The sequence below is a fragment of the Elephas maximus genome, chromosome 15 (assembly GCF_024166365.1).
Source record: "Elephas maximus indicus isolate mEleMax1 chromosome 15, mEleMax1 primary haplotype, whole genome shotgun sequence".
NCBI lineage: Eukaryota > Metazoa > Chordata > Mammalia > Proboscidea > Elephantidae > Elephas > Elephas maximus.
Window position 1 is genome coordinate 50,839,514 of NC_064833.1, and position 26,978 is coordinate 50,866,491.

The 26,978-nt window shown below is 36.2% G+C and overlaps 1 protein-coding gene across 4 annotated transcripts; it reads right to left on the minus strand.

The window, feature by feature from the left end:
• Nucleotides 1-763: 763 nt before the first annotated feature.
• On the minus strand, nt 764-26,681 carry OTUD6B (OTU deubiquitinase 6B). Of its 4 annotated transcripts, XM_049854511.1 has the most exons (7): nt 26,525-26,681; nt 25,577-25,728; nt 22,820-22,900; nt 17,607-17,919; nt 7,056-7,117; nt 4,080-4,186; nt 771-3,244 (listed from the first exon to the last, which is right to left on the minus strand). In XM_049854511.1, exons 1-7 carry the CDS (start codon nt 26,604-26,606, stop codon nt 3,160-3,162), a joined length of 882 nt encoding a protein of 293 aa, XP_049710468.1. In that variant the 5' UTR covers nt 26,607-26,681; the 3' UTR covers nt 771-3,159. The 4 variants fall into 4 exon arrangements, with proteins under 4 accessions (XP_049710471.1, XP_049710468.1, XP_049710470.1 ...); XM_049854514.1 differs by lacking the exons at nt 25,577-25,728; nt 26,525-26,681 and adding an exon at nt 20,140-20,280 and having other exon boundaries at nt 764-3,244; nt 22,820-22,902; XM_049854513.1 differs by lacking the exons at nt 771-3,244; nt 4,080-4,186 and adding an exon at nt 4,859-5,506 and having other exon boundaries at nt 26,525-26,667.
• Between the last annotated feature and the right edge of the window lie 297 nt (nt 26,682-26,978).

Sequence of the window (26,978 nt, forward strand, 5' to 3'; positions counted from 1 at the left end):
AAGGTTCTGATATACACGAAAACAATGGAGGGTTAATGGACAAGAATTGATGTTTCTGAAAATCTACTCTTAATTTTTTAAAAGAATTAGAAACCCCATGAGGCTTGTTTTTGTTTCCCGCCCCTTTGGCCTGCAAGATGGAGAAAGGTTATTTTAAACAAGATTTAAGATAGAAGAATCAACGTATCAGAAGACATAGGAGACAGTGAAAAAAAACAACTCATTTGTTCAATGAAAGTATTAAACAGTATTAAGTTACCAATTAAACCTTTAAGGAATCAGTTGAACTGCCCTTTAGCTAGTTCATCACAACCCACACTACGCCAAGATGATATGTTAACAATTCTATGATATTAATTTGCACAAACTTCCTTTCTGTTTCACATTTTTGCAAACGTTTCTTTTTTAATACCTACAAGTCTTAGAATATTCTTCCAATACGTTTTCTCTAAATTAACCTTCGTTATTCTAAAAGGTTCTAAAGCTTCTACCCGATATTTAAGAGCCATGGTTTAAACAGCTATTATTTTACTATCTCCCTCTATTTTATCTGGGCATAATGCAAGGCTCTTATATTTATTTTAAAGCCCTTAAATGCAAGAATTTGTGATTGTATTATTCTCAATTGTGTGTCAGGACAAAACAAAGGCTAGACAAAATTCTGAAGCAAAATAAGTTTTCCGTTTCTAAGTTTTAAAATCATTAAAGAATGACAATTTGAACAAACGTGTTGATTTAATTCATTCATCTTTTATTCTTTTTTGGCAAACATCAGATAACACCAGCAAAACTATATTGCTCACTATAATTACACACTTTTTTTGCTTTGTACAAATTGTAAACATTACAGTGGATAAAATTTTTGGCTAAAGACATACTACAGAACTCTGAAATATACTTTTCTGAGTTAGGACAAAAGAAAGCTCATAAACCTTTCATTAGACCATCACCATTTAGCAAACTAAATTACTATATGCAGCTTTTAAATTAACATCTTCCATTTTCAAAGATTTCACGTTTAGGCTACAGCTAAAATGATGTTTACCTGAAGTCTTATCACAAAACAGAAGCCAGTCATACCCACTTTGTTTATAACCATAAAAAACCTGTTACCATCAAGTTGATTTCAACTCATAGAGACCCTGTAAGACAGAGTAGAACTGCCCCCTATGGTTTCTAAGGAGCACCTGGTAGATTCAAACTGCTGACCTTTTGATTAGTAGCCATAGCTCTTAACCATTACGCCACCAGAGTTTCCGTTTATAACCATATTGGCTATTTAATCTTTTTAATAATAATAAAAATTAAAAAAAATCTATAATCAAGAAAACTACTTAGCTTGTTGTTAAAAGAAAAAAAAGTACCAATAAGTTATTTTAGAATACTTCAGATGTAGATGGAATTCGTAGTACCTAGGTTTCATAATATCTTGTTTGTATTTTAATTTTAAAGTAACATATTACTTTAAAATAAAGCCAAGATGTTTAGTATTTTACCATTTCATTCTTTTATAAATTTGAGACCCAAAAACATTCAAATCAAGATTACAAGACAAGCAGCCTTCAGAATATATTTTGTTTGGCAGGCAGAATGCTTTTTAAACTTTGCAATCAGGATGCCTTAAGGGTAGCCTTACTTGCACTAGATTACCAGTCTCTGCTGGAGTCTCACATCTGTTACCTGCAGGGCATGTGAGACTGACGTCCCGTTTTAAATATTATAGACACAATGTTTACTTACAAAAAGGAGTTGCACTTATGGAGAAACAAAAATGAAATATTATAAATTTGATGATAAATCTACCTACTTAGTATTTCTAATCTGGGAAAAATAGATCAAACCAAAAAGGGCTCATTTTCACAAATACTTCCTTACATAGCAAATGACCAGACACGTTTGTACATATGGCTACTATCTTTACAGAAGGAATACCGTTGTGAGTAACCTGAAACTGGAGCTAGATAAATCTCTGACCCCTAACACTACTGCGTACTGATTTTACTATACAAATCTTGACTTCCAGACCGCGGCTTTCAACTTTATCCATACATGCAATATAAACATTCTCAAATATCTGAATTAAAGGGAAGGTGATATTAGTAAGCCTAACAAAATAACAAAGAACAAAGATTTTCTTCAAATCCTAGAGAATGAAGCAAAAAAGATGAGAGCTTGTAAGGCAAACTGGAAAAGAAGAATATGAAGCAAACGTGACTGACCTTGGATCCTCTAACATTGCTACTCCCTCAACTTGTACAAGGTAGAGGATGAGAGACACCTCAACTGTTTCTTAGTAGAAAAGACTGCAAGGAAAGCAAACCAGCTAAGTAGTGACAGGAAAACACAGAGAGAATATAAAAATGTGTAGTCATGAAGATAATAAGAGATGATGGTACTAATTCCAGAGTTTAAGGAGCAGCAAGGAATAAATAATAAATTAGAAAGATACAGTAATCTGCTGTGTTCTTGTTTTGTTTTTTAAGTTACATAAAAATAAAAAGCTAATCTCTAGTTCTTTAGAGGTTTTTATCTGATACAGAAACCTAGTTGCCTTTGAATTTTTCTTACTTCTTTCAACTCGACAACTGATTCCCAACTGAGTATTTAGAAATTCTTAAATATTAAAACAAGCTTCTTAAGTTGCACCTTGATGGGGTTAAATAAAAAGTTTCAAGGCATTAGCTCCATTAATACCAAGGTTACTATAATAATCAAGTTCATTTATAAGCATTAGTTAAATCTGCTATCATCATCCTCCATATATTGGAAGGACAAAGAGACTGAGTCAATTCACTTCTTCAAGAAAAGTTACAATGAAATAGTTACTGAAAGCTTTTAGCAACATGAAAAATACTTAAAATTTACTCCAACACAGAACAGATTGTCCAAGGTCTTATATCAATGAAAATATCAGTGAACAGGGTGCTATCTTGGTCTATGAACGATGTTCTTCACAATGGATTTTACAGTTTTTAAAATATCACCAAAGGGATATTGGTTTATCTCTGACACATTTCTGAAAAACTTGTTAGTAGCTTTGCCATAAAGCTCATTTAAGGTAGTTGTGTTTTTCAGTAACATTTAGAACAATTCAGCACTTGGTATGAATACTCAGATGCATACACTGTATTTAAACATAATTGCACAACATTTTGTAAACTAGCTGCAATTTTCAGTAGCTGCATTCATCAACGGTGTAACAGAATTGTAATGTTCTCCTAAGCCATATGCGTGTCTCATATACCTGAAATGAAAAGAGCAGAAATGAACTGTTTTGGTGAAAAGTAATTCATTGTATATAAATGTTTAAAATGTATATAAGTATTTATAATGTATATAACACCAAGCACTCTGAATAAATCACTCCACAGGGTTATCATTCAATAGACTACATCAACATATTCTTTAAAATATCACCACCACTGGAAAAGTACCAGCAGTTGGCAATAACTGATTCTAATAATCATGTCTGTTGAATTTAAATCAGGTAAGACACACTCATTGTAGGGAAATTAGGAAAGGCTGAGATGCTAAATGCTCAATAAGCTTACATTTTTACCTAAATCCAAGCCATTAACACCTCCTTTTTTTTTTTTTTTTTGGTTTAACTAATAAACACTAAAGCAGGTAGCAAGCCCTCCATACTGTATTTCAGAGAAGAGCTCTGATCATATAAAGTATTTTCACAATATGAAGAAAATAATCTCTAAGGATAATAAAGAATCAAGGAACATAAACACATTTCAACTTTTAAACTTATTGAAGCTTTTAGCATTATTAGTATCAAACTAGCATTATTAGTATCAAACTTCGACAACATGCACACGAGCCCTAAAATTCTGTTATCTTTAAAATGAATTTATTCTTTATTCATATTTAAGAATAAATCACTTGATGTTCAAACATCTAAACCACATATTTTGACAATGCTTAAGTTTTTTTACTTTTTTTCTAGTTCTAGAGTTACCTTTAAAATAAGCATAACTAAGTTAAAGACAGTTTTTTGATTAATCAACGTATTTTTTCTATTCTTTTGTGCATTAATTATGAAAAATAAAATAAGATTTCTAGGTACTTACACTAGTATTAATGGGTTTTTTGGATACTCTTCACCAACTACAATAGGAGGAGCATCTGCTTGTATTACTTCTATTGGTGTTTCTAAAATGTGAGATAGTGCTCTTAGCTTCAGGGAAAAGAAAAATGTATTAGTAAGGAAAAGAAAAACGTTTCTCTTATTCACTCACAAACTATTTAAGCAAGCATCGACAGGGCAACCAGTCAGCAAGAGCTGTGCTCTGTTCATCACCGAACACCGAGAGCCTGGCATGCAGTGGGCACTTATAAATACCTGAAACCCTGGTGGCAGAGTGGTTAAAAGCTATGGCTGCTAACCATTAGGTTGGCAGTTCAAACCCACCAGGTGCTCCTTGGAAACTCTATGGGGCAGTTCTACTCTGTCCTATAGGGTCGCTATGAGTTGGAATCAACCCGACGGCAATGGGTTTTGTTTTTTGGTTGAATAAACAAATAAATAAAATGTTTATTAGATCGCATGTTTCTCAAGCACAGACTGCACAACAGCTTTTAAGAAATATCAGTGCCGTTATTATTGAAGTGGGGTGATCGACAGAGTGGGTTCATTATAATAGTCTTTCTACTTATAAATATGCTTGAAATTTTCCATAATAAAAAGTTTTTATATATACCATTAATCAAGCACCACACCAAATAAATTACAATTTGGAGGGGAAGGAGAGTGTACAACAGAAGGTATTGACTTTTCAAAAAAAAAGCTTTTTAAATAACTCTTATGTACAGTCAAGGCTGAAAACCTCTGCTCTAAAATTTTCCAAGCATTAGCAGAATAGGTATGCACATGAAATGTACGATACCTCCAAGAAGTTCTATCTGATTAACATAATTTCAAGTAATTTCACACAATATAAAACCAGAGCTTAAAGCCTAATGAATGTTTAATAATGCTGATAATAACATAGTTTACATTTATGACCAAGCACTCTAAGCACTTTATGAATTCATTCAATCTTCACAGTAACTCTATGGGATAAGTACTACTGTTTGATCATTTCAAAGATCCAGAATCTGAAGCAGAGAAGGCTTAAGAGGCTTGCCCAGAGTCAAGCAGTAGGAGATAAAATGACCCACATCTGAATTGAGGAAATCTGACTCTAGAGCCCAAGTTCATAACCGAATTAATCACTATCAGTCTTTAATCATAGTGCCCTGATCTATGTATTTGCCCCATTATAAGAACATTTTGTCTAGACAATGATTCTTTTAGGAAGTCTTAAAAGAACATAAGAAATTACATCAGGCATATTGAAAGAGTTCTACACGACGTGACAGCAAGTTTAATTCCACACTCTCTCTCGTAAAAAGTTCTACACGACGTGACAGCAAGTTAATTCCACACTTTCTCTTGTAAAAAGTTCTACACGACGTGACAGCAAGTTAATTCCACACTCCCTCTCGTAAAATGTTCCTTTGGAGAAGAAACAATAGAGAAAGAAGAAAAAGTGGCACCTTTTTTTTTAGACCTGAAGAACATTTTTAAAAAGCTAGCATGGTATGTAGGCTGTTAAGCGAGCTCTGGGAATCTTAATAGCCCTTCTAAGCCTTCAGAAATTATATGAAGACCTTCTCTTTAATAAACAATTTAAATAATTGTAAAGACAGCAACTTTTATTTCAACTGAATTCACATTTGAGCAATTTGAGTAAATGTCCTTCAAAAGATGTTTTAAAAGCCTTGTCTTAAAAAAAAAAATTGCTTACGTTGCTAACATTTATATTAATTTGTGATACTTACAAAAAAGTTCAAGTATCTTCACTCCTAACGTACTCAGTGATAAAGCTACTATGAAAACTTCCTGACAGTTTGAAAGACCCAGGAGAGACATACAAAAATATATGGACACAGTCCCCCCTGGTGGCTCAGAAGAGGTACAGATAGAGCACTTCTGAGAAAAAAAATTTCTAAGAAAGCATTCATGTTGCAGCTTCAAAAAACAGTTGTTGAAATGAAATACTCAGAGCCAAAAACTATTCAAGATGACCAATCATTACTATACAATACCATTAATAGTAATAATCATGATCGATTCATCCATCTGGCACCTCCTTAGCTTACAAACTCCCATGAATGTACTCCCTGCCTTATTTAAGGTTCACAAACACCCTACAGAGTGCACACAGATGTTTTACTGGCCCCATTCAATAATTAAGAGGTTTACTGACTTTCCCAAGGTCACAAAACTAAGAAGTTGACACAAAAGCTAGGATGTAAACCTGAGACTTGCCCTCTCTCTCTTATCCTTTGTCTTTCCATACATCATCAGGCTGTGTCATCACCACCTGGACTATCTAGGTGGTTTGTTTATTTTGTTTTAATAAAATAAATATAACAGTAAGATAAATATTTAGAGCTAAAGAGAAATTCCTAAGCCCTTACAAGTGGCTGAACATACTGTTTTCTTGCATTTGAATTTTAATTTGTCAAATACTGCTTTCAAGTCAGTCAGTCACTATAAACTAGGAATTCAAAACACAATTCTAATAGATGTGTTGTAGTACGATTTGACTTGTATTTTCAAAAAAACACTGTTCTCTATTTCTGACATAACGGAGAAGTTCCTTTTTCAGTAGTAATCTTCAGCAGCTTGAGCCACTGGAGTAGATTTTGCTGTACTTGAGTAAAATCTTCACTTTCACAGATCTAGAAAATCAAACATATTGCCAGGAGCAGCATCATAAATGGAAAGATTTACACAGCTGCAATACCAGTCTAGCCAACACAAGGATCTACCACTGCACTATTTAAAATGGAATAGTGCTTCACTTCTGGAAAGTACATACTTTATTCAACAGCCTAAGAATGTTAACTCCCTATCTCAATGCTTTGTCGGTAAATACATAGCAAATACATTAAAAAAAAAAAGTAATTGGGATCATTTAAAAAATGTCTGAAAACTACAGATTGGATTTAGAAGTAATTTAATAATCCACAGCCATTATGAATAACTACAAACTTACCTCAAGCTGACCTCCCCATGCAGCTGTGTTTACAACATCATCACAGTACTTTCCAAACTCTTCTGTAAAGCGAATAGATCAGAATATAGCACTTAATTTTCATAAATCATGTTACAATATTCCTTTTGTAACTTCTGCAATTTCTGATGAAACTGCCCAAGTTATGAACGTCCTCCTCCTCTACCAGTACCTTGCAGAATTCAATCCATTTCCCAGATTCAAGCTTAACTTATCCCAACTTTCCATTACCTTTCCAGTCAAAAGCAAAAGAATCCCCTTCTGCTTCTCCCTCAGCCTGACATCCAGGGATCTTAACTACAAAACAAACCTGCTTCCCTCTCTTTATCCCGAGTAATCATCCCCAAAATTGCCACTATACTTCACTGTCTTGCCATATGTTTCCCAAAGAATACAGTAAAAGACTAAAAAAGGTGACTCATTATAAGGTTCATTTTAAGACCCTGTAAGACATGTGAGAGGACAATCAAGGCAAAAGTGCATATGAGTCTAAACTTCTGCCCCAGAGACAGCATCAGTGCCTTTACCTGTTATTTTGGAAGCATTTACCTCATTTGCATCAGTTAGTTCTAGGCTTGGAAAGGGCTTCCTAGACCATGCCTGAGACAAGAGGCTGAAGACCTAATCATGGAGTTGACAATGGGCATATCTTGTGTATACGTATTTTTGTATAGCAAGTTAAAATAAGCAACAAACAGCATTCTTGTTTAGGGGCTGTTGTTAGTTGCCATTGAGTTGATTCTCACTCATGGCAATACGTGTGCAGAGCAGAACTACTCCACAGGGTTTTCAAGGCTGTGACCTTCAGGAAGCAGATTGTGAGCCTGTCTTCTGAGGCACCTCTGGGTGAGTTTGAACCACTAACCTTTCAGGTGATGGTTGACTGCTTAACCATTTGTGCCACCCAGGGGCTCCGATTTAGAGAAGGAGGAGGAATTATGGGCATTTATGAGAAAAAATGACCCATGAGAGTATGAACTGTGTTTGTCTCACTCACTGATATATCTCCAGTGATCAGAACAGTGGCTAGAATCTTCCCTGGCACAGTCACCTTCAATAAACACTGACTGACTCAATGAAGGTAATTCTTATCTTACTCTGACTCAGCGTGCTGAGCTGCCACCTCCACTTGACTGTTCTACAATTAGCAGAGTTGGAAAGTTTCAAAGATTTAATACTTCCTCCTAGAGACACAGAAGATTAATTTATCATGTTACTTCTACATGTATAAGGTATATAGAAAAATGTTTCATGTGCCATAACAAATTCTGCCTATTTAGAAAATGACAATGAAATTTAAACAGCAAAGATGCGTTAACCTGTCTTATATGACATAAATGGGAAGTTAGTTGGCTCCAGAATTAGACAGGTCCACAGTCATACCTGAGATCAACAGATAGCTTAGGCTATGGCCTAAGGTGACCTAACTCACTGACAGTGCTCATTCTTATCCATTCTGTATCGTGCTTTACCAATCTTCCACTGAGCGCAGACTCCATTAAAGGAAAAGTCAACCTTAACCTTCCTCTCCTCAGCTCATCCTGGCTGTACCTGCCATCTTCTCTCTAGTATTAACTTTACTCTATCCCGCACTCCCTCAAAACCCTTTCAGATTTTCATTTGCTCATTCATTACATTAAGCCCAGGCTATCTGCCTCTATCAAATTTATGTGTGATGCTCATATTACAATACGTTGAACCTTTTTATGAACACTTGCATTTTTTGAGAAATACATCTGTTTGATACTTTTGGAAGAGAATTCCGATATTCATAAATACAATTTGAGCAGTGACTTAAAGGTGCCCATGAATGCTTTTGAAGTCTTTTATGAAAGCTGTGGATATTCTCCCCCTTTCTTCTCCACCCACCCATGATCAAACTATAACACACACACACACACAATTTTCCATACAATTTCCAGAAGTTCAGACTGAAGCCAGCCAAATAAAGCTCATCCATCCATCCAAGTTGGAAATCTCTTTCTATAATATAGTACTTTAATCCCACACATTTACTGTACTGTGCCTACTTTCAGAAAAGAAATTGAGGGATAACAACAAAAGATATTTATAAAAATGTCAGTAAATGTGATATAAATGTGTTAGTTTGTATCACTATGGTATTACAGTACGTACATACTTTTTCCCAAAGCAAACTTATGTTCCATTCTGGAACAAAAGATCCACACGAATTAGTAAATCAATTCCTCTACTCAAGAACATAAAACATTCATGGTCTGGGGATAATAAGAACTAAGAGGAGGCATGCTTTTCTTTCTACTGAGAAGCACAGTGAAAAGTGCCAGAGGTTTGCAGCTGTCAGAGTCCTGATTTTGTGTTTTAAATCTGTGTACCTTAGTTTTCTTACTGAAAAATGGAAATTAAAGCTACCTTCCCAATTCAGCTAGAGAAATACAGATATGTTTTAAACAAGAGCCTGCCTGGGACATGATCAACAGCCAATCAATAGTAGCTATTTTTTTTTTCTTAATGATTTTACATGTTGGTCTATTTTTGTGTTCTGAGAAGAGAGAAAAAAGGGTAAAAGGAGATCTATGTTATAATTAAAGGCCATTAAAACGAGTCATTTTAAGGGAAACTACTGAACATGAAATTTAACACTAAACATGTTAACCTAGTAAAAATGAAAATAATTCATAGAGATCTTATCTAATAAAAGAAGACATACTTCACTCCCTTGAACCTATTTATTTTGTTGAACAACCTGAAAAAAATTTTTTCTCTTTGCTCTTTATTCATTTAGCCAATAACTATATTAATTACTTTTATACTCTTTATTCATTTAGCCAATAACTATATCAATTCCTTTTAGGAACCGGGCACTCTAAAAGTACTTATCCTACTGAGCTCATTCACGTCATTCAGCACTAGGTGTCAGAAGACTACGTTTAACTTAGTCTGGGTAGGTCAAATATAAGCATGACAATCTGTAACAAATATTCAAACACATGTGGCAAACACCACAGAAAGAGCTAGGAATGAGAGCTAAGAGGTGGTAGTTACGACAGTATTTCAAGTTTGCCAAGATTTCACAGATGTTACGTTAGCACCCAACTTTGAAAGGTGACTAGGAACTGACCAGCTTTACAAGATATAGACAAAATCCAGGTACCATGAATAATACCAGCAAGGACAAAAGGTATGAATGTGCTTGGGCTGTTAGGGTGATTGTTTATTCAAATGCAGTTTTGGAAACAAGCTTGAGGATTCTGCAAGTACTCTAGAATAATTATATACTAGTTTTCATATCAAAGTCTAAAAGACTAATACATATGAACATACTATAAAACCAAAAACCAAACCCAGTGTCATCGAGTTGATTCCGACTCATAGCAAACCCTTGAGGACAGAGTAGAACTGCCCTATAGAGTTTCCAAGGAGTGCCTGGCAGATTCGAAATGCCGATCCTTTGGTTAGCAGCCATAGCGCTTAACCACTATGCCACCACGGTTTCTGCATAAACATACTATACGTCATTTTAAATCTATGCCAGTGTTTACAATCAGTTTCATTGGTGCTAAGTAACATTTCTTTAATGGTTTTGGCTAATGGCAAAAGATTAGTAGCAGACAGCACAAAATAATATAAAAATGAAGAACTCAAAAAAACCCTACTCCATCCTAAACAATCCTCAAGAAAACCACTGAAACTAACAGAAGAGTTCAGCAGAGCATCAGGATACAAGATAAGCATACAAAAATCAGTTGGATTTCTTTACACCAACAAAAAGAACATTGAGGAGGAAATCACCAAATCAATACCATTTACAGTAGCCCCCAAGAAGATAAATACTTATGAATAAATCTTACCAGAGATGTAAAAGACCTATACATAGAAAACTACAAGACACTACTGCGAGAAACTAAAAGAGACTTGCGTAAGTGGAAAAACATGTCTTGCTCATGGATAGGAAGACTTAACACTGTAAAAATGTCTATTTGACCAAAAACGATCTATAGATACAATGCAATTTCGATGTAAATTCCAACATTTTTTAATGAGATGAGAAACAAATCACCAATTTCATAAAGAAGGGAAAGAGGCCCCGGGTAAGTAAAGCATTACTGAAAAAGAAGAACAAAGTGGGAGGCCTCACTCTACCTGACTTTAGAACCTATTATACCGCCACAGTAGTCAAAACAGCCTGGTACTGGTACAACAACAGATACATGGACCAATGGAACAGAATTGAGAATACAGACATAAAGCCATCTACATATGAGCAATTGATATTTGACAAAGGCCCCAAAACAGTTAAATAGGGAAAAGACAGTCTTTTTAACAAATGGTGCAGGCATAACTGGATATCCATCTGCAAAAAAAAATGAAACAAGACCTATACTTCACACCATGTACAAAAACTAACTCAAAATGGATCAAAGACCTAAATATAAAACCTAAAATGATAAAGATCATGGAATAAAAAATAGAAACAACATTAGGAGCCCTAATACATGGCATAAACAGTGTATAAAATATTACTAACAATGCAGAATAGAAACTAGATAACTGGGAGCTCCTAAAAATCAAATACCTATGCTTATCCAAAGACTTCACCAAGAGAGTAAAAAGGTTACCTATAGACTGGGAAAAAGTTTTTAGCTATGACATTTCTGATCAGTGTCTGATCTCTAAAAGCTACATGAAACTGCAAAAACTCAACTATAAAAAGACAAATAACCCAGTTAAAAAATGGGCAAAGGATATGAACAGATACTTCACTAAAGAAGACATTCAGGTAGCTAACAGATATATGAGGAAATGCTAATGATCATTAGCCATTGGAGAAATGCAAATCAAAACTACAATGAGATTCCACTTCACCCCAACAAGGCTGGAATTAATCCAAAAAACACAAAATAATAAATGTTGGAGAGGTTGTGGAGAAACTAGAACACTTACACACTGCTGGTGGGAATGTAAAATCATACAACCACTTTGGAAATCAATTTGGCGCTTCCTTAAAAAGCTAGAAATAGAACTATCATATGATCCAGCAATCCCACTCCGTAGAGAAATAAGGGCCTTTACACTAATAGATATCTGTACACCCATATTCACTGCAGCATTGTTTACAATAGCAAAAAGATGGATGCAACCAAGGTGCCCATCAAGAGATGAATGCATAAATATATTATGGTATATTCACACAATAGAATACTACCCATCGATAAAGAACAATGATGAATCCGTGAAACATTTCATAACACGAAGGAATCTGGAAGGCATTATGCTGATTGAAATTAGTGGAAAAAGGACAAATATTGTATGAGATCACTATTATAAGAACTCGAAACATAGTTTAAACAGAGAAGAAAATATTCTTTGATAGTTACGAGAGTGGGGAGGGAGGAGGAAGAGGGGTTTTCACTACTCAGATAGCAGATAAGAACTATTTTAGGTGAAAGGAAAGACAACACACAATATAGGAGAGGTCAGCACAACTGGACTAAACCAAAAGCAAAGAAGTTTCCTGAAAAAACTGAATGGCAGGGGTTTGGGGACCATGGTTTCAGGAGATATCTAAGTCAATTGGTACAGTAAAATCTATTAAGAAAACATTCTGCCTCCCACTTTGGAGAGTGGTATCTGGGGTCTTAAATGCTAGCAAGAGGCCATCTAAGATGCATCAATTGGTCTCAACCCACCTGGAGCAAAGGAGAATGAAGAACACCAAAGATACAAGGTAATTATGAACCCAAGAGACAGAAAGGGCCACATAAAGTAGAAACTACATCAGCCTGAGACCAGAAGAACTAGATGGTGCCTGGCTATAATCAATGACTGCCCTGACAGAGAACACAACAGAGAATCCCTGAGGGAGCAGGAGAGCAGTGGGATGCAGACCCCAAACTCTTGTAAAAAGACCAGACTTAATGGTCTGACTGAGACTAGAAGGACCCCAGAGGTCATGGTCCCCAGACCTTCTGTTAGCCCGAGACAGGAACGATTTCCAAAGCCAACTCTTCAGACAGGGATTGGACTGGACTATGGGATAGAAAATGATACTGGTGAAGACTGAGCTCCTTGGATCAAGTAGACACATGAGACTATGCAGGCAGCTCCTATATGGAGAAGAGATAAGAGGGCAGTGGGGGCCAGAAGCTGGGCAAATGGACACAAAAATATGGAGTGGAGGGAAGGAGTGTGCTGTCTCATTAGAGGAAGAGCAACTAGGAGTATACAGCAAAGTGTATGTAATATATGAGAGACTGACTTGGTTTATAAACTTTCACTTAAAGCACAGTAGAAATTAAAAAAAAAAAAAAACCTACTCTGTAGCTGTCAACACTATTCCTATTTTAAATGTTATTTAGTTTCAGTTAAGTATAATTGGTTACATTATGGTTAATTTTTTATTTTACTGGTTTGCTGTTTTGTTGATATTTAATTTGTAAATTTAATTTTTTGCTTTTAAAATGAGTTCATTATTTTAAATAAGCTCATTATGCTATGATTTAAAAGATAAATAAAATAAACGCCACAAAAGTACAGTTCACAAAATGGAAAACAGGTCTGCAGTTAGCAAACACCTAGTGAAATTTTCTACCTAACGAAAAGTAAAAGAAATTACAAATGAAATAATTAAATCACTTCTGCATTTTTTAATGATAAAATTCAATACTGGTAAGTGTAATAAATCAGGCACCCTCTTGCGCTGTTAACTATTTTTTGAGAAAAGCATTTGATAACAAGTGTCAAGTATATATACATGCGTACGGTACAAATGGTTAATGCGCTCACCTGCTATCTGAAAGGTTATAGGTTCGACTCCACCCAGACACACCTCAGAAGAAAGGCCTGAGGATCTACTACCAAAAAGTCATCTACTGAAAATCCTCTGGAGCACAATTCTACTGTGACACACACGGGGTCGCCATGACTCAATGGCAAATGTATAACCAGCTTACATTTAAGTGTCAAAAACTTTTAGATAATGGTAAAAAACAGGCAATAACCTAAAACACTGAATGTTAACATATAGTTAGTAAACCATGGAATACAGTCATTTCATGGAAACTTATGCAATCATACAATACCATCAAAGAAGCAAATCATAACACGAAAAATGCTTATGATATCACGGGAAGTGAAAAATGCAGAATATAAAACTACACATATAGCATGATTACAATTAAAAAAAAAAAAAAAAAGCTTAGATATATCCACAGAATGACGTCTGAGGTAGATTATATTACAGAAAAGTAGAGAGAAAAAAATGTTTTCCAAAACTGAATGTAATTCTTCAGGTAACAGATAAGGGCCTAATCTTAGACTAGAGCAATGACATTGAAGATATTATTCAGAAAAAAAATTAAGAAAAATGAATAAATCTTTAAAAGCCCAGACTGACTGGACTGGTTGAGACTAGAGGAACCCCCAAGACTATCTTCCTGAGATACTCTCTAAATTTTGAACCGAAACCACCACCAAAGGTCATTTGATTTAAGTCACAGATTGGCTCATGAAATAAACAATATCATCCATGAGTACTGTGATCCTATTAAAAAAAATCACCTATGTGAGATCAAATGGTCAACAGCAAAGAGACCGGGGCGGGGGGAGGGTAGTGGGGTAGGAAAACTAGATTAATGAAAATGGAACCAGAACGAAAATAGTGAGAACATTGACACGCTATAAAAAATGTAACCAGTGTCACTGAACAATATGTATAAGGGAAGCTAATTTGCTGGGTAAATATTCACCAAAAGCACAATATTATTTTAAAAAAAGAAGAAAAATGAGTATAAATTGGTAAAATTCCCTGGGGTATTATTTGGTAAAAAGGGTCAAATCTTCTGAAGTTCATTTTGGACCAGTAATTCCACTCCTAGAAACATAACAGAAGTAATTAAAGGTATTGTCAGAGATTTTCAGAACTAATCTCTAAAGCACAATTTATAAAAATAAAAAGCAATAGCTAGAAATAACAGAAAAATAGTTAAATTATGGTACAGTTGTAAGGTGAAAATTATATAATTATTAAAAATAGTAATGTTAATGACACTGGAAATGTATATGCAATAAAATAAAGTAAAAATGTAAAACCACACAATATACTCCCAAATTTGTGTTAAGAAAAAAAAAATATGGTCCTCTCTAAGATTAGAAGTGGTTTATATTTTCTTGACAATTATATTATCCCCTTTTTATCAGGATATTACTTTCATAATAACAAAACCTTCCATCTTAATAATGCTTATACCATAGAGATAGTATACTAGTGTATGTTCTGTATATCTTCTCATTTAATCCTCGTAAACATTTTTTGAGGCCAAGAATCATTAGCTTTAGCAAGAAGATATAACAGGCACAAAGAATATCAGGAAATAGTTTGTCACATAATTATTAAAGCCATAATTTGAACTCCAAAGTCTGTGCTCTTCATTATTATGTTATACTATATTACTCAAGGAGTCTTTGTGGCGCAATGTTTAAGTGCTCGGCTGCTAATGGAAAGTTGGTGGTTCAAATCCACTAGCCACTCCGTGGGAAAAAGATGTGGTAGTCTGCTTTTGTAAGGATTCTAGCCTTGGAAACCCTATGGGGCAGCTCTATTCTGTCCTCTGGGGTCACTGCAAGTCAGATTCAACTCAACAGCAATGGCTATATTATCCCTCAAGAAAGCAAAGTAGGGAGGAAATGGACTGGAGATTAACTGAATATAGGGACTAAGGTTGAGGGTAAGAAATAATGCTGCTGAAAGCTTTTACCTTAGGGGACTGGGTAGGTACCACAGGCCATGAGAGAGAATAATATAAAGAAGAAACTGGATTGTATTTCGAGTGTTTGTTTTTGAACTACCTGAAGTATATTCCTTCAACTTGAGACAAGCTAAATTTGAAATGAGTATAGTTTCATTCTACAAGAGGTTTCTAGCAGGTATAAGAACCAAGCCTAAGCAATACAGAAGATACAGGTTTGAGGGAAGAAATGAGATCAGCTACAGAGTCTATCTTAAACAGTGGTCCTCAAACTCCAGCAAGCAACAGAAGCACTTAGGAGGCTTGTAATGAAGACACAGACCCTTAGACTAACCTCTGAAATTTCCTATTTAGTAGGTCTGAGGTGGGGCCCCAAAATTTGCATTTCTACAAGTTCCCAGGTGACACTTAGGCTGCTGGTCTGGGACCATTGAGAAGTGGTTCTTAAATCTGGCTGCAAACTGTAACATAAAGAAAAAAAATTGATAAAAAAATCAGAATTTTCAGGAACCCAAGAATTAGTATGTTTAAAAGCTTCCCAAGGATTCCAAAGTGCAGCCACCGAGAACCACTGGTCTAAAGTGAAAAGAGGAACGTGAACTAAAAGATGAAATTGTGATTAACTATAGAGACTCTAATCTCCATGTCTAAGGGGACAATATCTCCTTTTTTGCTATTTTATACTAAATCTTCTTCCAAAATACACTACAAAAGAAGGAATTAGTTTTCCTAATCATTCTCTGCTTATGATCTTTAGGCCCTTTATTTCCAGAGACTAGTCAAAGCTTAACCCCCTCTATGCTTAGCATTTTGTTAAATATTCACTAATCAACACATTTTTTGTAATAACGATGAATCCTATTCCTATTTTTTTCTTAGATAAAATGATTAATATAGTTTACCTGTAAAATGGTTAAGTACTTAAAATTAAAGCATCTTAATAAACCAGCTGGAGTCCCTGGGTAGTGCAAATGGTTAGAAGGTCTACCCAGAGGCACTATGGAAGAAAGACCTGGAGATCTACTTCTGAGAAATCAGCCACTGAAAACCCTACAAAGCACAACACAATTCTACTTAGACACAGATGGGATCACCATGAGTCAAAGTCAACTTGAAGGCAACTGATTTAATAAAACAACATATACTAAAAAAAAAAAAAAAAAACCCATTGCCATCGAGTCGATTCTAACTCATAGTGACCCTACAGGACAGAGAACTCTCCCACTGATTTTCCAAGGAGCGCCTGGTGGATTCGAACTGCCTACCTTTTGGTTAGCAGACGTAGCACTTAACTACTACGCCACCGGGGCTTCCCAACATATACTAACCAAGTGCCAGTATCTATTAAAATTATAGGTAGTCCCTGACTTACAACAGGGTTTTGTTCTGACAACTCTGCTGTAAGTCATTCTGACATAAGTTAAATCCTTTTTTTTTACGTTTTCATTATTACTGCTTTTTATTATCAATATCTTTATAAGTCTGGCAGTGTTTTGAACAGTAAATCATAAAACTGAACATTTGCAAGTGAATATCTGAGAGTAACATCAGCAAATTATGGACTGCAACATATTACTTTGGAGAAGATGTACCAAAAAAGGGGGGGAGGATGGTTTTAAGTACTGCGGTTCTCCTTAACTGGAATACATCGTAACATTATAAATCGGGGACTACCTGTATAGAAAATAATTCTGCCTAAATGCTGTGATGTTTTTTCTTCATAGGACCATATGAGTTTTTCTCACGCTTGATCCCAGGAAACACTTTATTTAAAAGCAACAAAACATAGTAAAGAAAAATAAATTACCTAGAGTATATGTATTTCCTGTATTAGGGTTTGTTAAAAATGGCAGAAAGTCTTCCACGTGGCTTTGCATATATTCAGCAGTCTGTCTTCTTAACGCAGACACAGTAACAGGGCAATCCTGTTCCTGCAGTTGGTCTTCAATGGCTCGATACATGCAGTGGCCATCCGATGGAATCTGTTTAATTTCCAACTGTCTGGCTGCCAATATCTGAGCAAGTTTTTGACTTTCTATGTGTCTGGCTCCAGATAAGTTCTCAATTTCCGCTTCAGCTATCCTTTCTTCCCGCTCCTTTTCCAAGGCAGCTTTTTTGTCCTAAGAAAAGATTGAGAATGTAGGAAAGTGAATTCAGATAATTAGGACTGATTCTCATTTATTAAAGGAATAGAGATGTTTAGGACTCTCAAATGTTTTGGCTATTTTTCTCCATTCTCCCACAAGGACTATCATATTGATCATCTGAACGCTATACAAAGTTTTACACTGTGAATTCCTTTAAGGGCAAACCATCTTACTCTTCTGTATGTTCCCAGCACCTAGCATTGTACTGAGATGCAAGAAAGCCCTTAAAATTTTCTCCGAAGTCTATTTAAAAGCTACATGCTAAGCTTTTAAAAAAACTTTACTTACTCATTTTAAATTACCATCTTAAGACTGCATTGTCCTAAGCCTTAAAGCATATCATCACCATATTCAAACTCAGGCTAACCCAAGCTTCTTAACTCATCACTCTACCTATGAGGCATTACTATGCTAAAGCTCTTATGAGGCAAGAGACACACCTTTTACCTGCTTAAAAATAAAAGTATACACACACACTCATTTAATGAAATACATGAAAACATTCTCCCTAATAAAAAATTAAATATTAAATATAGGCTAAAGTTCCCCTTAAAGACTACTGCCAATTCCAGTGCCCTCTCCAGAGGGCATTTTCGTATCTATATCCTTCTAGATTTTTTTTTTCTATACATTTTCATAAATTAGATATACTCATAGAAAATCTTTTTTTTTAACAAAAATCATATCATACATTACATTGTGCAACTTGCTTTCCTTATTCAAATGTCTTAAGAGATATTCCTACAGCAACATATGTAGGGATGGGGTGGAGAAAGGTAAAGGAGAGATCTGTGGCATAAAGGATGGATGTTGTGGTTAGGTGCCAATTGAGTCAATTCAAACTCAGAGCAACCCTATAGGACACAGTAGAACTGCCCCCTAAGGTTTTCTAGGCTATAATCTTTATGAGTAGACTGCAAGGTCTTTCTCCTGTGGAGCTGCTGGGTAGATTTGAACCGAAAGGATGGATAGGATGTGGGAAGGCTGGGAAAGAAAGAATTAAAAAAAAAAAAAAAAATTGAACTAGCAATACTCAAAAGCCAGAAAGTATGATGTATTTCATAGCTGAAATCGTTCACATAACTAGAAAACCAGAGAAAAGTGTCTAGAGATGAGATTGGGGATAAAAAAGAAAGGTATATAGTTAGTATGTATGAAGTCTAGGCATAATTTAAAAAAAAAAACTAGAAGGATACATTTAAAATATTCATAGTGCTTTTCTCTGGACGGTAGGATTATGGATAATTTTTTTTTCTTTGTGCTTTTTTGCATCTTTCTAATTCTCTACCATGAGCACATTTTACTTGTATACTTGGGCGAGGGGGGGGATTTCTTTTCTTTTGAGGGGAGTTGCTTTTTAATGTCAGAGAATGAAAATAGTTAAACTAAATTCTACAAGCCTTGCTATCAGTAGCAAATTACAGTAAAGGATTTGGTAAACCAAGAAAAAGGGTGGGAAAGGTAAAGATTTTTCATGTCCCACCTCCAACTTCTCCTTGGAGCAAGAGAAGTGAATGGGAAGGCAGGTTTCAATTAAATTTAATGACACATACTTGTACTACATGCCTTCTTATGTGCCATGCTAAATAAACCCAAAGTGATTTCTAAGTTACACCTACTCCTCACTTATCAACTATTTTGTTATCGGACATTTTGCATTTATAACAATAGTAAAAAATCTACTACCCTACTATTTTGTGCATTAATGACATACATCTAGCAGTAACGAATGCCAAGGTGTGAGGCAAGAATAACACCGGCTATGGAGGTTAAGGTTATGTGTCAACTTGGCCGGGCCATGATTTTCAATGGTTTGGCAGTTACATAATGATGTAATTTGGCAGTTATGTAATGATGTAGTCATCCTGCATTTTGTGATCCGATGTGGCCATCCTCTATTTTCACATAATGCCGATATTCGCTTAATGACCTGGTCTTTGGAACCTAACCATATCAGTAAGTGAGGAGTGGGTTTATCTGAACCAAAACCAAAATAAAACATAAGCCTATTTAAGTTTTTTTCCTGCCAATTCCATGAGTGTATTTATTTCACGGCATACCTGCAACTGGGAATCACAGAGGCACAAAATCTTAAAACACGAGATGGCACTATTACTTTGTAAAAAAAAAAAAAAAAAAACTTTGTAAAGGAAAACTAAAAACCATTTTAGAGGGGAGAGGGAAGATAAGCACCTTAGATATCATCTAATCCAAAACCCCTCATTTTCCTCTTCTGAGGAAACAGCACGCAGAAAGATTTCCAAAGGTCATACAGCTGGTTAGAAGCAGAGCAGGGACCAAGGACAACACAGAGAGCTCCTTCTATCCAGGCACCTGAATCAGAATAAAAGTTGGGGCAGATGGGAGCTAGAGTTAATGATGTCATGTACTACTTACTGGAAGAGTGGAACTTTATTCTAACTGTAAAACAGTTTAAGCCTCTAAATCCTAATCTAATCCTTTCCGTTTTCCTCAGGCTTTGCTTCAATATTATGAAGCAAATGAGTTTTGTCTTTAGGGCACTAGGTGGAAAATCCCTAAGATTCTTTTCCCAGCAAGGTATAGTTTCCCAGTGGCACTAGACCACCGTCACTTCTACAACCACAGTACTGAAGATGGAATGACACCAATAAAGTTTAATGAAAACATATGCAAGATGAAAATAGCACATAACAAATACATTGTCGGTAAAACTAGAGTCAGGGTAATATAACAAAAATAATTCTGAAGAAGAATCTTTAGAGAGCTGGGTGCTAGTCCTGGATTTGTATGCCACTTTCAGTATGCCATTGAACTGATCTGGGACTCAGCTTTCTCATTTGTAAAATAATGAAACGAACTAGATTCCATTCCAACTCTCAAATTTCATATTTTTGGAGACCAGTTCTTGTAAGTTCTACTTCGGGCTCTTTCTACCATACCAAAGAGCTTCTACTAAAGTTCTCTGAATTAAATTCAATACTCCTATGCTTTTCTAGATTAAAAATATGTGCGTATGTTATTTCACAAGAAAAACTCTTCCACATTAAATTTTCACCCAGAGAGTTGTACCTTTCCCAAACATAAACACCATTATAGTTGCCTTTTTACTTCTTGGCGCTTTTGACAAAAAGAGATCCAAAAAATAGTCTAATACTCAACTGCCCACCCTGATTTCAGGTTCCATTATTTTAAGTATTATAAACTTTCAGTGTTTTTCTGTTTCAGAATTCCTTTTACATAACAAGGTAATAAGAAACTATGGACATTAATTTCCAGGTATTTTGTCTGCCCAGTGTTTAAGCAGCTAAGCAGGGAATACACTACATCTTCTGAGGGTATATCTGAAGAAGCTATTAACTTTGGCTATGTGGTATTTTAAGAGAAAAATACCAAAATTTTGAGAAAAGTAGGGGAGTTTGTTTTGTTGACTAAGGGTCCAAATGGGAATGAACAAGTTTTAATGAAGACAGGAAGGAGGTGTACCTTTGAGTGTTTTCCAGAATTATATAAGCTACTATAAAACCCATTGCCGTCAAGTCAATTCCTAAGTACAGGCAATTCTAACAAATATTTTTTTAAACCACTGTCAAGCAAAGATTCTGTCCTTCACTTTTGATCTACAGAAACTAGATGACAAATTGTAAGACTGTCACAAAAAGAATGTATATCTTAAGTAGCGAGCTGAACTAGATACCTCCAAGATACCTTGAAACCTAAATTTCAAGATTCTATGAAATTCACAACCATAATGTTTACTCAAGAATGAAATTTTATACAAGTATGAGAAATGTTTAGATATTTATAATTTAATCTACCTTCAGACAAAAAAATTTTTTCAGACAAAAATGACATTGCTCTTAGGTTGAAATTTTTAAGAGGCACACTATGCAGTATTTAATAAAGTAAACTGATTTGTTGAGTCATTAATTCTCCAGGCCTCATATGAGGGCTTTGGAAACAGTATATTATTTAATATTCACAACTCTATGAAGTAGGTATCATCTTCCCGCATTTTAAAAATATGATACTGAGGCTTGAAGAAGGTTTATAATCTTACCCAAAAGTCACAACAGTCAGGGGGATTAAAATCCACATCTGTCTGACTCCAAACTTCATTCTTACATTTGTTTTTGTGCACGCTGTTTCTCCTATTTGGAATGTCCTATCTAAATATAACTACACTTCCTTCAAACTCCAACCCACTATTTAATATTTAGCATAAAGTATAACTTTCTGTGCTCTGAATTTTCATAGTAATTAACCATCATTTAGGTACACAATTCTCTTAGAAATTTGTATGCCTATATATCTTGTTTTCCAAACTACCTCAACACTTGACTTGTTTCACCACTTAATACCATGGTTTCTTAACCATGGCTGTGCACCAGATTCTACACACTGAAAATTCTGAATTTTTAACCTGGGATGAAAACCAAAAATAAAAAAAAAAACAAACCCACTGCCATCAAGTTGATTCCAACTCACGGTGACCCCACGTGTTACAAACTAGAACTGAGCTCCATAGGTTGTCCAGGTTATAGAAGCCTAGACAAATATATTTGTAAAAAATAACCTTTGAACACCTCTTCCCAGTCTGACCCTACAGTGAGAACTGCAACCTGGGTATGTTATTGTATTGCCTTAGGGCTATTTTCCTACCAAAAAATAGGGATAAGAGATCCTATTTCATAGAATTATTGCCAGGACTAAATGATGATTCACATAAGCAACCTGGCATAATATTTGGCAATAGCAGCTGCTTAATGCAGATTAGTTTGGGTGCCTGTACATGAACTCAATCATTTTTTTTCCCTATTACCTTCCAATACAACCTAACATAGTATTGCACACACGTCACTAACTAAAATACTTGGTGACATGACTTTCATACCCGTCTTTTTTGTGCTTTTGATATCCGAGGCTGCTGATTCTCAAGAACCAAGTTTGAAATGTTAACGGTGACAGAATCTATCTGAAGAAAAAAAAAAAAAAAAATTACCAAGTTAATGAAAAATACTTTTAAATTAATATTGAAATTATTATATTATTATTGAAAATCACAAATATGTCTAATGCAAAATTTCAAATTTGAGTAACAGAAATAAGACACCATATTAGATAACATAGTTTTGTATTCTTTTCCCATTTTTCAGAGAGTTTTCAGATTTCCAAGCAGTTTCCTGACAGCTCTTCAAAGAGATACACTCATGCTTTCTTTCTTTGCCTGCTCCATTAATCTAAATACTGTGTTTCCCACAGGTTTCCTGTAAGACACAGCAGAATTCGGTATTCACGTCTTCAGTAATGCAGCTCTGATTTTGAATTCTGGCTTTGGCACTTAATAGTTTGACTTTGGGAGAAATTCTTAATCTAGTTCTAAGCCTGTTTTCTCATTTGAAAAATGGGATTATATACACTTACCTCATGAAAAATACCTTATACTGTACCACTATGAGGATTAAATAACTCATGCAACGTGCTGAAGTGCTTAGCACACAATACATATTACCATCATACTCTTCCCTTCCCTGAATGTTGATAATGTTTAGAGGATGTATAAGATCCTGTGCTGGCCAGTTCTGTACTACCTTCCTAACCTCAAATGTAGCACCATAACCCTGTCTCCCTTCTGTTTAGTCAGAACCTGATGAACACTGTTCCTTGACTTTAGGAAGTTAAACTTTTCCTATCCTTTCCCCTCTACAAAATGATAATTATAGGCTGAAAATGTATTTAATTTATAATCCCATTAGAAATTACAACTGATCCTAATATTCAAATGGTTATCATGTGTTTGCCAAGTAAGAAAACAAAAGATGCCAGATTTATAACTGTCTGGCATAAAGACTTGTAACTAATCTTTTAGTAGTCATAGTTGTAGTCTTATAAATCTATAACTATTATAAATTTATAACTGTAGTAGTAATTAGCCTTTTAGGAAACCCTGGTGGTGTAGTGGTTAAGTGCTATGGCTGCTAACCAAAAGGTCAGGAGTTCGAAACTACCAGGTGCTCCTTGGAAACTCTATGGGACAGTTCTACTCTGTTCTATAGGGTCGCTATGAGTCGGAATTGACTTGACGACAATGGGTTTTACAGGTTTAACTAGTCTTTTATCACTACAATTACTGATATAAAATTAAGCTTGTTTTTAGTATGATACAGATATAAAGTGGAGCCCTGGTGGCACAGTGGTTAAGAGTACAGCTGCTAACCAAGAGGTCAGCAGTTGAAATCTACCAGCCACTCCTTGGAAGCCTTACGGGGCAGTTCCATTCTGTTCTATAGCATCACTGAGTCGGAATCAGTCACTGAGTCAGAATCAACTCAAGGGCAGTGGTTACATGTAAAGCATTTTAAGGCCTCTAACACAACAGTAAGAAGTCTTCAAGGCTGTGTCCCTAATCATCAAAACATGAAAATCAGATTGTGACTTTAATCTCATTTCGGAATGGGCTGTCTTATGTTAATGAGGCAGGATTAGTGTAGGGAGTATCTTCAGCCAATCTCTTTTGAGATATTAAAGAGATTAAACAAGCTAGCAGAGGAGAGATGGGGTAAGACAGATGCGAAGACATATGGAAATCTCCAAGGAACCAGGAAGCCGAAGAGACAAGAACATTCCTCCTGAGCCAACAGAGAGAGAAAGCCTTCCCCTACAGCCAAACCAAACTCATTGCTGTCAAGTCAATTTCAACTATGTAAAACTGTGTATCAGTATAGACTAGTTTTTTCCTTGTCAACAATGAACCAACAACCAAATAAATAAAATGTAATTATAGTAGCTAAGATTTGGCATAGCCTTAAGAACTTTCTATCCAAAGTGGAGTGAGGCTATAGAGTCTATGGTCCTAGACATCCAAAACTCACACAATAAACCACCACGCTATAAAGATAAAGCAGAATCCAGCTTCAATTCTGAATTCTGGCTTTGGCACTTAATAGTTTAACTTTGGGACAAACTTTTTAATCTTTCTAAGCCTATTTTCTCATTTGAAAAATGGAATTACCTACACTTAAACATCATAAAGAATATCTCATAAGTGAGGTACTCAGGATTAAATGAGATAAAACATGCGACATGTTAAAATGCCTAGCACGTAACGCATATTAGCTACAAAGATAAAATAGCTAGTAGTTCCCATGCTCCAATTTACCCAAGAAACATGAGGGAAAAATTCATTCATTATAACCATTTGTGCTTTTATAATTTAAAAAAGATTTCACATTTGCTGTCTCATTTGATACCTCCAAGAATCTGTGCCGCAATATTTGTATCATCATATTATATGTAAGGATGTTTGTACTCAGGAAGATAAGTAACTTTGCCAGGGTTACAATCCTGCTCTGTGGCAATTCTGGGAGTAAAAGTCTGCTCTTCCAAATTTCATTTGGTGATGATTCCCCCAGTCCCCTTTACTAATCTGTTCCTCTTTTGGGCAAGTAAGTAGGTAAAGAAGTGTACATTCTTTGCAAAAACACACTACCATGTACACCTAGTCAAAAATATTAATGAAATGTGATGCCTAAACATAACTGATTTCATTTCCCTACCAATTTTATGGTTTTATGCAGTAAACCATTTCATAGAAGTGCATAATAGTTTTCAAATGCTGTAGGCCAAGCCAGACAAAGATTATTTCACATACCTTATTTTCCTTAGAAGTCAGCTTCAATTGCTCCAGTTCCTCTCTCTGTTTCTGTTCCATTTCTGCTTCCAACTTGGCCACATCTTCTATCAGTTGCTTCCTCCTCTTTTTATCATTCTTGGGAACAGCATTCTTCATACCCTGAATTTTAGCTGAAAAGCCACCAAATTCAAATCAAAGACCCAGGAGTAAGAAAAAATGAGAAATAAGAATAAAGCAATGGTAGGGGGAAAAGGTATAAAAAAGGTATTTATGGAAGCAAGAAGAGTCCTTATATTAGACTCGTTAGACAGCTACAGAGAAGCGCCCAGATAAAGCTAAGACAGAGAAAAAAAAATCTCATTGACATAACTGTGAGTTTGTTTGAATCGTCTGGTAGGTCAAGACCAAAAAACCAAACCCATTGCCTTCGAGTCGATTACTACTCACAGCGACCCTATAAGACAGAGAACTGTCCCACAGGGTTTCCAAGGAGCGGCTGGTGGAGTCAAACTGCTGACCTTTTTGGACAGCAGCCAAGCTCTTAACCAATTCGCCACCAGTGTCAAGAGGAAAACCTAACTGAAACAAGTTTCCAATCTTTGACGTATCTCTTCTGAACCCCCCAAACCAAGGTGAGTCATCTTAAAAGCACCCCTTTAGGGTCAAGCGTCGGTAACTGGGGCTGGAAACGCACGGGGGCTGGGAGAGGGAGGAAGATCTGGGTCCAAGATGGTAATTTCGGGCGGGGCCGTAGATAGGGGTGCGGGGCGGGCCTGAGGAGAGGGAGCCTCTGAATGAGTGGGGATTAAAGGGCTGCCCGGGCAGGGAAGGCAGAAGAAAAGCCACGTGCTACTCCGGGGATATCTAGGAGGATCCAGACCAGTCGCCCTTCAAGATTGCCCAGAACCGACCCGCCACGCGCTTTCCCTGGACCCGGCAACTTCTAGGTCCCCACTTCCCCTTCACCTTGCAACTCCTTCTTCTCTTTGCGATGCCTTCTCACCAGCTGCTCCTCCTCATCAAGCTCCTCCGTCAAGACTGCCTCCATGACGACCAGATAGCCCAGTACACGCGCTGGAAGAAACCTGCACCACGAATTAGGAGGCACCTTTCACCCCACCCCCTCAACCCTCACCCTGGGTACCATTGGCCACGGCTTGACCCAGTCCCGCCTTTAAGGCGGTACCGATCTAAACCGCGCCATTGGGAAGGAGTAGAAAGGAGAGCAGGCTGCTGTGCATGCGCAATACCGTGACCCTGCCCCCGAGCTCTGGTGGGGCGGGGTGGCGGGAAAGGAGCGCGACGCCGCGTGTGGGTACGGACTCGGCAGGCTGGAGTTCGCAGCCTCGCGATTGCCTGGCGCGCTAGAGTCCCCTGAGCAATAAAGCTACACGCCAAGCTATTGGCCCTGAAGCGGGGC

Coding starts and splice junctions, on each gene's coding strand:
- OTUD6B (XM_049854511.1), bottom strand. CDS start 26,606: ATGGAGGCAGTCTTGACGGAGGAGCTTGATGAGGAGGAGCAGCTGGTG. Junction 22,901..25,576: donor TGACTTCTAAGGAAAATAAG/GTATGTGAAATA, acceptor TTTTTTCTTCAG/ATAGATTCTGTCACCGTTAA. Junction 7,118..17,606: donor AGGAAATACATATACTCTAG/GTAATTTATTTT, acceptor TTCGCTTTACAG/AAGAGTTTGGAAAGTACTGT.